This window comes from Carcharodon carcharias, chromosome 16 (assembly GCF_017639515.1).
Source record: "Carcharodon carcharias isolate sCarCar2 chromosome 16, sCarCar2.pri, whole genome shotgun sequence".
In the NCBI taxonomy this organism is placed as follows: domain Eukaryota; kingdom Metazoa; phylum Chordata; class Chondrichthyes; order Lamniformes; family Lamnidae; genus Carcharodon; species Carcharodon carcharias.
Genome location: NC_054482.1, coordinates 94831334 through 94844548, shown reverse-complemented (window position 1 = coordinate 94844548; position 13215 = coordinate 94831334). Strand labels below are relative to the sequence as shown.

General features: G+C 43.5%; 1 protein-coding gene across 4 annotated transcripts in view; it reads left to right on the top strand.

Annotated features, from left to right (window-relative positions):
* LOC121288843 (paralemmin-2-like) overlaps positions 1 to 13215 on the top strand; it is a 153531-nt gene that overhangs the window by 99877 nt on the left and 40439 nt on the right. For all 4 annotated transcript variants that reach the window (XM_041207618.1, XM_041207620.1, XM_041207617.1 and 1 more), the window contains exons 3-4: positions 1808 to 1888; positions 6569 to 6699. In XM_041207618.1, the coding sequence (XP_041063552.1) occupies positions 1808 to 1888; positions 6569 to 6699 (212 nt within the window). The remainder of the gene's footprint in view (positions 1 to 1807; positions 1889 to 6568; positions 6700 to 13215) is intronic.

Below are 13215 nucleotides of genomic sequence, written 5' to 3'. Positions count from 1 at the left end.
TCTTACTGTGGCAAAGTCATAAACAGACACAGTGTAAATCTTCCACCATATTTCTATTATGTCACCTTCTTTCCAAACTTTACACAACTTAAATTTCTGTAACCTGAAATGGCCTTCATTGCTGTTCCTTGAATATTCTTAAAAACAATAATATTCTTTCTATTATTAGGTGGCCTGAATTGAACAATGAACACCATAAGAGGTCACTAACACACCAGTAATACACCATTTTTTGTGAATTTTAGTTGACCTTTTTTAGTACAGGTTAGATCACTTGCCTGACCTGAAGGATACAGTTCACTGTATTTTTATTGAATGGCTTTGCTGTGGATTTCAATACTGGAACAAACATAAAACACTCAAATCTACCTCAATGAGTAAAAGAATGATTTAAAAAGTGGTTAAGGAGAATAAAATCTCCACACACAAATTCCTTTTATATCATGACAAGGATAGTTGTCCCTGTTAAATGCATATCTGTTAAATAAATAAAATTAACCATGTGAACTGCTAAAGTCTGGATTTACTTATTGAAGTGTTGCACTACCACACTAAAGTTGATTAGCACTTTTTGCCAATCAAAGTGTTAAGATTTTTTTCAATGTGTTTTTATCCAGGTCAGATGAATGCCTAATAATTAATTCACTGTTGTTTCAAGTCTCCTTTCACTTCGTCAGGTGTTTTTCAACCTCATCAGTTGTATTTTTGGCAATCAGCATGACAAGTGCTTTCGTTCAGTTGTGAAAATGTCCTCATCAGGTTCTCAAGCCTGGTGATGTTTACAAATGAGGCAGTAAATACTTTGCTCTATTGTTTTGTGTGATTAATTGGGCCATTTTGAAGATAGGTTGTGCTGCACTATAATATGTGTATTGTAGAGAAGCAAATAAACTTTTCAGCTATCCATAACAAACGTGTGCCCATTTTTACAGCACTGTAATTGTAATCCATTTTGCATTCCATTGTTAGCTTCTTGCCAAATCTGATACAACCGATAAAACAGGTAAATGAATAGAACAGTTGAGTGAATTCAATTATGTGGCAAAATTGTTATTTGTATGATCATTTTGCACAGTATTTCATGAGGTTAAGGGCTGGAAAAATCACTGCAATCAATTAGAAATTACTGAACCGATGAGAGCTTTTCCTTCAACATTTTAATATACCCAAAAATGTTATTAAAACAGAAAATTCTGTAAATACTCAGTAGACCTGGAAGCATCTGTGGAGAGAGCAACAGTTAACATTTCAGATCTGTGTCTCTTCATCAAAACCTAAGAATGTTATACCTTGTCAGTGAGGTTTAACTGGGTTTTTAACTGCGTACTAAGTCATAACTCCTGCTGAAGAACCTCGCTGGCCCTTGAAAACTAATTTTATATTTGTCATGTCAACTTTTTCCAAAATGAGAAGTTCATAATCTTTTGTTTGAAGTTTCTTTGATAGTTCAGCTTCTTATGTATATCCTAATATTTGCTTTCTTTTTTTTTAAGTGAAAGATAATCAAAGCATTTTACTTACTAGTTTGTTGTCTCTGAAAATATTTCACTGTGTTTGGCTGCTTACCCTGCTTGATGACATCACTGGTGCTAGATACCTGGCTTGGCGCCTGTTTCCAATAGACATCAGTAAATGTGAAATCCATGGCACAGAGATCATTAGATCTTTTTGGGTAGCGTTTTTGAGATCAGTGGTGAGTGCCATCACTTTGCTGCTGATCAGAAGATTATGTTATATTAATATTATTAATGGGAAATTAAATAAAATAGATAGACTGGGCTCTTGAATTGCTATTCTAATTTTACAGGACAAGAGGAAAATACAAGAGAAAATTACCAGACAAAGATTCGAACTGGACGAGGAGAAACTGAAGCTTAAGTACTTAAAGGTACAGTACCATAGGACCTATTGTCCTCTATCCCCACCACAAAGTTTCCCAACCATCATTTCATCACTCTCTCTCGTAACTGTCTGAAGCTGAACTAGATTGCTTGTGACTTTGATCTCATATTTGACCCTATTGCAGGGTCAGTGACCTCTAATCACATATCTACACCGTCACTAAGACCGACTAGTTCAACTTCTGCAACCTTGCTAACTCTGCCCTTGCTTCAGTTCATCTGCTAAAACCTTCAGGCATGCCTTTGTTGCCTTTAGACTTAACTATTCCAAAACAGGAATTTCTTCCCTAAATATCCCCATCTCTCTTTCCTCCTTTAAGGTACTCATAAAACCTACCTCTCGATCATCCACCCTAATATCTCCTCATGCGGCACGATGACGAGTTTTGTCTAATAATATTTCTGTGAACTATCTTACTGTGTTAAAGGTGCTATTCAGAAGAAAGTTGTTGCTGCTTCTGTTGTTCTGTTGGTATGAGTCACAAAAAGGATAAATGTGTGAAGTACTAATTTCAGGGTTTCATTCAAAGAAGCATTGCTGATGAATGTCTTCACAACAACACTGCATTTGATAAAATCACTTTTAACTCATTTTATTGAAATCATGGTTGTAAATTGCCCACTTATACTGTTGTTATTGCACCTGATTTATTACTCAATTCGCATTAGTTAAAACTCTCTTGCAAAGTTCATACCAAAATAATATAATGTCTATAAGATTTTCAGATCAGCAGTGATACAACATGTTGGTGCTCTGATGTGCTGTGCCACAGATTGCACAGTGCCATCTCAATCTAAGTATAAAATATAAAATGAGTCTGAAATAGGATATTGTACTTCCCATACCGTGATCGATGTTGATGTGAAGGGGTGGAGCAGCACAAAGCTGCTATTTTGTATAGCAAACCTGCCTTCATTTTTTTTTTATAAAAGCACACAGAACATCTACACAATGGGCTGGATTTTCCCTCTGTGGGTGGGGGGAACAGAAGTTGGGACCCAAATCCGTTCCTGGAGGGAAACAGTCTCTCACTGGGGTTTTCACAGAGGTGCCCATTAATTGGCATGGAGACAGGTTGTCCATCCAAGTAAGGGCGGTGGACAGCCTCTCAAAGTTGGGTGTTTGTACGAGAGACAGAGGGTTGTGAATCTTAGGAATTCTCTCACCCAGAGGACTGTGAATGTTCAGTCAATGAGTATATTCAAGACGAGGGTGGATAGATTTTTGGGCACTAAGGGGATCAAGGGGATAGGGGCAGACGAGTGGAATTGAGGCAGAACCCACATCCAGACATTGGGGCAGTTGCAACAACGTGGTCTGGCAGAGTGGTGAAGACTCCATAGAGTCTTAACCTCTAACCAGGGGACTCTGATGGGGGAAGGAGATGCAGAGCCAATGTAACATCAGTAAAGTAACTGTGATGTAAACAGTTTGGACACAGGGAAGAATTTTCCCGTTGGCGAGTGGGGGCAGGGCCCACTCACCGACGCATAAAATGACACGCAGTGATGTCGGGCGGGTGTCCCAACGTCACCTCGCGTCATTTAAGGCCATTAAAAAAGTAATCAAAGTGGCTAAGGATGCTGCCATTCCAACCTTAAGATTGACGGGCATACGAAGAGCCCAGGCGGCTTTTGCATTTTTCATGAAAACTCATCCATGGGCATGACAATTTCACATGAGGGGACATGTCCTTAAAAAATGTTTTCACCTTTATTAAATATTCCAGAACTTATACAGATCTCCCTGAGGCACCTCTGTGCCTCAGGGAGATTTCTGCGCTCTTTCAAGCGCATGCGCAAAAGAGCACAGGCCCCGACTCAGGAACTTCCCCCCACCTAGTCCGCACAGGAAGCACACAGCGCTTCTGGGTGTGCGTCTCGCTGGGCGGGCCTTAATTGGCCCACCTATGTAAAATGGCGGCGCACACCCGATCAGGTTTGTGCCTGCCCTCGCCTGCCCCCACACAACCCCCCATAGGGGGAGAATTTTCCCACAGTTAACACTGTTATTAAAAAAGTAGATTGCATACTTGGGGTAGGTGTTGTGTAATGGGTTCATAAAATAGATATGCTAATGAGTGATGTAGACTATGATATATCTGTGACATCGGTAGTTATGCGCTAGAGGCTCTATAGCAGGCAGACAGCATTTAGGGTAGATGTGTCTACTCAGCAACCCTCCTTGTATATATTATACATCGTGTATAAATTAATACCTGAGTCAGGCTACAGTCCCTCCTCATAAGGTACGAGGCCTACCACATCCACAAACAATGAGGATATGGGGCCGGAAGCTCATCTCAGGCTCAAATAGTAGGCTCTAATTCAGAAAGCCACTTGGTGAATGACATGAAGGAGATAGCTGAAGAAATAGTGGAGGTGTTAGTGGTGATCTTTCAGGAATTACTGGAGTCAGGGAGCGTCCCAGAGGACTGGAAAATCGCTAATGTAACCCCTATTTAAGAAGGGAGTGAGGCAAAAGATGGGAAATTACAGGCCGATTAGCCTGACCTCAGTCGTTGGTAAGATTTTAGAGTCCATTATTAAGGATGAGATTTCAGAATACTTGGAAGTGCATGGTAAAATAGGACAAAGTCAGTATGGTTTCATCAAGGGGAAGTCATGCCTGACAAATCTGTTAAAATTCTTTGCGGAGCAGGTTAGACAAAGGAGAGCCAATGGATGTTATTTATTTGGACTTCCAGAAGCCCTTTGACAAGGTGCCGCACAGGAGGCTGCTCAGTAAGATAAGAGCCCATGGTGTTAGAGGCAAGGTACTAGCATGGATAGAAGATTGGCTGTCTGATAGGAGACAGAGAGTGGGGGTAAGGGGGTCCTTCTCAGGAGAGCGGCCGGTGACTAGTGGAGTTCCACAGGGGTCAGTGCTGGGATCACAACTTTTCACTTTATACATTAATGATCTAGATGAAGGAACTGAGGGCATCCTGGCTAAGTTTGCAGATGATACAAAGGTAGGTGGAGGGACAGGTAGTATTGAGGAGGCAGGGAGGCTGCAGAAGGATTTGGACAGGTTAGGAGAATGGGCAAAGAAGTGGCAGATGGAATACAACGTGGGGAAATGTGAGGTCATGCACTTTGTAGGAAGAATAGAGGCATAGACTATTTCCTAAATGGGGAGAGAATTCAGAAATCTGGAGTGCAAAGGGACTTGGGAGTCCTAGTTCAGGATTCTCTTAAGCTTAACTTGCAGGTTGAGTTGGTAGTTAGGAAGGCAAATAAATGTTGGCATTTATTTCGAGAGGACTAGAATATAAAAGCAGGGATATAATGCTGAGGCTTTATAAGGTTCTGGTCAGATCACATTTAGAATATTGTGAGCAATTTTGGGCCCCGTATCTCAGGAAGGATGTTCTGGCCCTGGAGAGGGTCCAGAGGAGGTTCACGAGAACAATCCCAGGAATGAAAGGCTTAACATATGAGGAACGTTTGAGAACTCTAGGTCTATACTCAATGGAGTTCAGAAGGATGAGGAGGGATCTGATTGAAATTACAGAATACTGAAAGGCCTGGATAGAGCGGACGTGGGGAAGATGTTTCCATTAGTAGGAGAGACTAGGACCCGAGGTCACAGCCTCAGAGTAAAGGGAAGGCCTTTTAAAACAGAGATGAGGAGAAACTTCTTTTGCCAGAGAGTGGTGAATCTATGGAATTCATTGCCACAGAGGGCTGTGGAGGCCAGGTACACATTGAGTGTATTTAAGACCGAGATAGATAGGTTCTTGTTTGGTAAGGGGATCAAAGGTTATGGGGAGAAGGCAGGAGAATGGGGTTGAGAATCTTATCAGCCATGATTGAATGGCAGAGCAGACTCGATGGGCTGAATGGTCTAATTTCTGCTCCTATGTCTTATGGTCTTATGGACATTACTCAAGTCCATCTTTACATAATCATACATTTATTTACAGAGTGAAACATTAAACATACACCTCCTAACTCAACTGCATCTCAGTTTTAGTATTTAACTCTTTTTATATGCTCAAGTGAAACCCTAATTAATGCCCTCTGCCCACATATAATTAAGCAAAATGATACACAATTAACATAGGACATATTGCAAGGTATTTAGAAGTGGTTGGATACAGAGTGAAGTTCCTTCTGTAGCATCTCAATTAATAGGGTAATATTTGCTTTCGTTATCTGAGCAGTAAAGTGGTGGAGAGGATCACTCACCCATTCTATATGGAAATTGATCAACTTCTACAAAAGTGGGAAATCCACTCTGTTACTTTACTGCCCAGGTGGCAAAGTTGAAAATTAATCCAAGGTGCCTCCAAACTCCCCAATGTCAAAAGAGTACTAATAAGTTTTTCTCATCTCTTACTTCAGCCATTAATACCAATTACTTCTGTGTCACTGTGTCATGAACCCATGCAATAGTGGAGATCAAATTGACCAAACACTAGAATATTTGCAATCATTAGAGAGAGTTTCATCCCAATGCTCTGAAGTGGATTGAAACCCAGGTTACAGAGGTTAAAAATTCCCTCACCCTCTGGATGAGAAGCCAAGAAGAGAGATTATAATCGTTAAACTCTATCTCAAGATGAGGCAGGAGGTTGATAAACATTGGTGGAATGAAAAACTATGTGACAATTTGTACTGCTGATGAAAAACAATTTCTAATGTTGTGCTGTTCCACACAGTCAAAGAGTTTGCGAGAAAGATGGCTCCTGGAGGGAGTAGCCAACACCTATCCTCAAGAACAAGAAGCAATGAAGAAGCAGCACCAGGAAGATCAGCTTCAATCCAGGAAACTGGAACAAAATATTCTCAGGTAAACCCAAGGATTTATGGATATATGCAGTACTCTTGTTGCTAAAACAGAAATACCATTATCAATTGTCTCCAATAAGCTGGACATTCTAAGTGAAGTCATAATCATGATTGAGTAGCAGGCAATTTTGACCTAAGTAGCCTGTTGAGAAGCTTGAGGGATGGGGTGCTTCGATAGTTTTATATCTCACTCAATTTTACTCTCCATAAACATCAATGAGGAATCATATTGGTTAAGTGGAAAACCAGCGTTCAACCTGATCCTGTGGGTTTCTCACCTAGCGAGTTAAGTCAAAGTTTTCCCATGTGCATGAAGTAAACATTAGGCTCATTAAATAAGCTATACTTTCCGATATTCGACAATAGCCTTGGGCCAGTAACATGCATGTATACTTTCCTCCCGCAGAACCCTGGTAGCTTTCCCTGCCAGTCACCACAATCTGTGGCCTCCGAGAGAAGGCAAACATCCAAGATACGGGCCAGAATTTTCCTGTTGGCGTGCAGGGGCGGGCCCCGCCCACCCGCACACCCGCACATAAAATGACGCGCAGTGATGTCAGGCGAGAATCCCGACATCACCGTGCGCCATCGCGATATTTCATTGGGCGGATGCACATTGATCTCCAATGTGCGCCCGCCATTAATTAACGGGCCACTTAAGGTGGGTTGAGGTTTCCAAAAGCAAATAAAAATAATATTAAAACTTTAATTTTTCAGTAATAACATGTCCCTGCTCATGTTACAGAGTCACATGAGGGGATTTGTTTCATTAACATTTAAAAACTTTTTTTTTTCATATCTCTTCATCTCCCCACGGCAGCTCCGTGCCTCAGGGAGGCACAGGCAGGGCTCAGTGCTGCCACTCGTGTTGCACACTGGGTGGGCCTTAATTGGCCCTGGTGGTCTGGTGCCGATTGCGGGCGGTGGTTGGGAAGTTGAGCACCCCCACCAAGGGCAAAATTCTGCCCCAGATGTTGCTGTCAGTTTTATTGGACGAATGATGGAAAACCCTATCAGCTTCAATGTCATTACTACGGCATAATCCGCCCTGCTGATCTATTTAAGCAACTGCTGTTTGGCATCTCACACTTGCATCATCCCTCCTAGCCAGTAGACACACCATGCTGCTGGAAATTTGACCCTCGCAATGACTGGCAAATTCCAGTGTCTTATGTTGTTTCATTCCTCCGGACATGTTGAAAGGAAGCAGGGATTATTCAGGCACAGCTGCTGCAGTCAATTGTTTAAATTCTTTTACAGTTCAGTTATAGAAAGTTGAAAGGAAAGTTACTTGTGCTTGCTATTACGATAGCGTTAAGTCACAATGTCGTTATCAGTATGGAATGGCATTGTTGGGTTCATGAACGTTATCAAAGCTGTGTTAAAATTCTGTGAGTTACAACAAAAATGAATGAAGCCTCTTTGAGAGGTGAATTTACTGGATTAGGCGCAGTGCAATGTTTTTGGGTCTTCTAAGGATAAAATTAGCTCATGCCTGATAGGAGAACATATTTACAGGTTGAAATTTTTCCCATTGACAAAATTCTGAATCCACATAAGAGGCACAATTAAAGACATCATAACCTGCTTCAACCAATTGGCTTTCTATATGAATTAAAGCTCCTTCTATCCTTTTCTCTTGTGTTGTTTTTAAGAAGAGGCTGTGTCAAGTTTAAAATGATTAATGTGGAAAATATGTCAAATATTATCTCCTAACTTAAACTCCTTCTCAAGTGTACGGCAGTGCACATGCAATCTTAGTGACTTCCCGAAGATTGTAGAATAATATTCTTTTTCAAAGGTTCATTACAATTACATGTTGGTAATGGGTGCATAGAAACATTGGGCAGAATTTTGCCATCGGCAAGCAGGGGCAGGGCCTGCTCGCCAATGCGTAAAATGACACAGGATGACGTTGAACGGAACGCCCGACATCATCCGGCCCCATTTAAATCTTCAGGAAGGCGGGGGCGCAGCAAAATCAGCTGTGCGCCCGCCAACCTGTCAATGGCCATTGACAGGATCATTTAAACAATTCAAGGACCTGCCCATCCAACCTTAAGGCTGCCCTGGCGAGAATTAGAAAAAACATGAAACTTCATCCACCGGCAGGATAAGGTTTCATGTAGGGATTTTAAAAGTTTAATAAACTTATAATGTAAAGTATGAACATGTCCCATCTCATGTGACATTGTCACATGAGGGGGACATGTTAGGGAATTTTTTTTCTAATTTTCATATTTTTAGAAGGGGAAGCAATCTCCCTGAGGCTGCACTTAGCCTCAAGGAGATATGTGCTCTTTCGTGTGCATGCGCGAAAGAGCACACTCTCGCTTTTGGGGAATCCCCCCACCGCCGGCACAGGAAGCACATAGCGCTTCCCGCCGGACGTCACGCCTTAATTGCCAGCCCACGTAAAATGGGGGCGGGGCCTACTTCTCCGGTGGGGATCGGCTCCCCGTCCACCGGAGATTGGGTTGGGCCCGCCTGCCCGACAGGCAGAAAATTCTGCCCATAGGAAACATAGAAACATAGAAAATAGGAGCAGGTGTAAGTCATTCGGCCCTTTGAGCCTGCTTCGCCATTCAATATGATCTTGGCTGATCCTCTATCTCAAAGCCGTACTCCTGCGCTCTCCCCATACCTGTTGACGCCTTTAGAGTCCAAAAATCTATCTATTTCCTTCTGAAATGTATTCAGTGTGCACAACCCAATGGTGAATTTGAAAGAAGTGTGTGCATGCTTTAACTGATACACCCATTACACACACCAGTCTGGATTATCAAGCCAGGAAATTCACTGCAACCACCTTGAGAAAAGTCCCCCAAATGGCGGGATATTCACTCCAGGGGTGGAAGTGGGGGGTGGGCAGTGGGCAGTATGGGGAGTTTTTGGGCCTCTGCCCCCTGGACACAGATCAGAGGCAGCCACTAGGGCTGCCGAATGCCAAGTCAGGTTGTTTGAAAAGCCCACTTTGGATCTCCAGGACTTTGCCCAGTTGTTTCTTAAACATTAGCCCCTATAGCTCTCACACCCCCTCACAACCCCTGCCCACTCCCCATGCCCATGCCTGCAAACTCATGCCAATCCATGCCTCCCACCCACCCCAGTGGCTGCTTATAGCCCCTATGCCAACTTACTGCCAATTCATAACCCATGCCCCATCCACCCCATGGCCCCTTAAGGCCCCTGTGCCAGCTTAGTACCAACTCATGCCAATCCATGCACCCACAAACCACCCTTTTCCCTTACACCCTTCATGCCAACTTACTCTGGGTATCCACCCTGGGCTGATCTCAGGAGCTATGTTGAGATGGGATAATATACAGTTCTAAATATTTATTACAGACTTTAATATATAAAAAACACACTCATTCATGAAAGCCCATTCAGCATATTTAAATCCCCTCAAGTAATCCCTTATTAATAAAACAAAAATTTATATTCATAGCCCCACATCAAAGACAGCTAATTCTTTAATTAACCCTTTGAGCTGTCAATCAAACTGTGAACTTACAGTGCATGACTGTGATAATTATAGGCTGTGGAAAGTGTAGGGTCTGGCCTAGAAAAGGTTAACATGGGACTGGGTACAGTACCACACATAGTGTGATGTAAAGGTACACATTACCCTGGCCTAGGGGACAGTCTTGTACTGGTCAGAGACCTGTATATAAGCAAGCATGGAGACAGCTCCTAGCTTACACTATACTCTGTATACACGTAGATAGTTATGAGTAGTTAATAAACACTTACTGTTAAACTATACATGACTTACAACCTCATCATGAGGCATCCTGAACAATACACAATATCTTACAACAGAAAGCAATGAAGCATTAATAATGCTATAATCATAGCACTTAGGGTCAGCAAACCAACCAACTTTTTTTAAAAAGTGCCCTGCAGCAATATTATGCTATAGGGTGGCCTTATCAAGCAGAGACCGAGACTTCTGCCCCTCAAGGGTTGCCAATCAATCTGATTGGCTGATGGGTCTTGCAGTCCCAGCAGCGTCAGAACTCAGTAGCGGGCACTGCTGGGACTGCAAACAGTCCCACGAAGAAGATCAACGGTGGCTGGACCCAGGTACGTCCCAGGCTTTTTGGGAGCACCCTGGGATGAGGGTTGGGTTTTGGAGGCCAGGTGAGGAGGCACAAAGGGGGTGGGGGTTACAATCTTAAGTCTGGTGCCCCCCAGTGTGCAAAGACAACCCCCTCCCTCCCCACCAACTTTGGCGAGAAACCAGCCTTCCCATTCTCGCCAACTTCCACTGCCCAGTGTATTATGGAGGTGCACTGAGATCCTTAACTGGCCTTTAACTGGCCATTTAAGGGCCTCAATAACCTGAAGGACGGCAGGTTATTGAGCGCCTTACACACCCACTGCTTTATGGGGACTGGGTCGGGGGTGGGTGAGCTACCCGCCTGTCAAATACCCTCCACCATAATGAAAGCAGAGCTGGCAAGAGGCCTTAAAATCCAGACCAATGAAACTGCTGGAACAGATTCTTTTCAACTCTCCCAGACACAGGCAGGCAGTTTTTCTCAATTTTCAGAGGCTGACCATTCAAACAATTTGACAACTTCAATGGCTCTACAGACTTCATCCACCCTTCACGAGCATTTACGTTTATAAATGGATCTAAAGATTCATATCTCCTACACTGTGGGATAAAGCCCTTGTTTGAACAAAAAAGAGGTCTGTTTGAACTCAGCACTAAGTTCCAATGGCCCTGCTACATTTAGGTTTCCAACATGTAGAAGGAGAGAAGGGTGGAGGGAGAGGGAGAGGGAGAGTGGGAGGGAGAGAGAAAGGGGTGAGAGGAGGAGAGGAAATGGAGGAGGGAGAAGAAGGGGGAGAGAAAGCGAGGCGGGAGAGAGAGAGGGAGAGGAAGGGCAGAGATAGGTGGAGTGAAGGGGGGAGGGGGAGAGAGAGGGGAGAGACAGGGAGAGGAGGGGGAAAGGGGAGGAGGGAAGAGGGAGAGAGAGGGGGAGAGGGAGAGAGAGAAGGACAAGAGAGAAAGGGGAAAGATAGAGAGAGGGGTGTGGGGTGGAGAGAGAGCCCGAGGAGAGAAGGGGGAGAAAGAGAGAGAGGGGAGGGGGGGAGAAAGAGAGAGAGGGGAGGGGGGAGAGAGGGAGAAGAGGAGGAGAGAGAGGGCAGGGGAAGGGGAGGGGAAAGGAGAGGGGGAGAGAGAGTGGGAGAGGGGGAAGAGAGGCAGCAGAGGGGGAGATAGGGGGAGAGGGTTGGGGGTGGGATGGGGGAGAGAGACGGGAGAGAGAGGCAGTTAGGGAGAGAAGAGGGGTAGTGGGAGGGAGAGATGCTGTATTAGAGACAATGCATAAAGTGGAATGAAAACAGACTCAGGGAAAGAAGAAAGAGAAAATAATACAGAAACACGGAAAAGGGCAGCAAATAATTCAGAAATTGTAGCAGTACAGAAAAGAGGAGGGAGCGAGTGCTGAAATAGTGAGAGAAATTGTCCACTGTGGCAGTGGTGTAAAGGAGTGACAGAATCAACCTCCTGATGTTTCTTTTCATTGAATCCTCATTAGTTGGCAGCAGTGGTCAGGGAGCAGGAGATAGAGTTTTCATAATACGAGGCAGGGAGGGAGGGGGGTTGTTGGACAGAAAGGGAGTATGTTCATGGCACAAACGACTTTCTATGGTATCAAGTGAAGCATTCCTGCTCCTCCTTGTCTCATAAGTTATTTTTTTTAAGTTAATCTCGAAGGGTCTCCAGTTCAGTTGCAACAGATACTGATTGGCTGGCAGGCAGAAAATATTGTTTTGGGGATTCTATCTACAAAATATGATCCTACTGAGTATAATTAAATGTTGCTCATGTCATGCCTAAGTGAGGGGAATACCTCTGCCACCCAGCCGTTAAGATAACTGCAAGAGCTTCAACTTAAATTCTTGCAATGCCTGGTTTCAGCCAACAGAGGGAGTCAAAATCACCCCATAGTCTCTGAAGGTAATGCAACATTTTATTAGATTCCTATTTTCATACTGCTCATTATTTGACTGGTCGTTTAAGTTGCGCGGTTGTGAAAACACGATGTGCATCTTCAGGGGCCTCATGAGTGAGGGTTCTCTCCAGACAGGAGGGAGTCAGGGACAGAGAGGTGAAGCTGCATGAGGGGAACGTTCTTTTACTTTTGTTCATTAAAGCTCTTTTGTTTGTTACCCTATTTATTTGAGTTTGATTAGGAGAGCGGATTGCCACACATTGATACCTCTGTGAATCATTGCCAATGATAAGATTGACTTTTGAGCATTATAGAGAATCTACAGCCCAGAAACAGGCCAGTTGGCCAAACTGGTCGTCAGAATCCAACCAAACCTTCCCCCATCCTGATCCCATATCCCTCTACTCTCTTCTACCTCATGTATACATCAAGCCTCCTCTTAAAGGGTCAATGCTATCTGCTTCAGTACTCAATGTAGCAGACCACCTTTAAATAAATTCCTCCTAAACTCTATTGAAGCTGTTAGTGGCCATCTTGTATTTGCA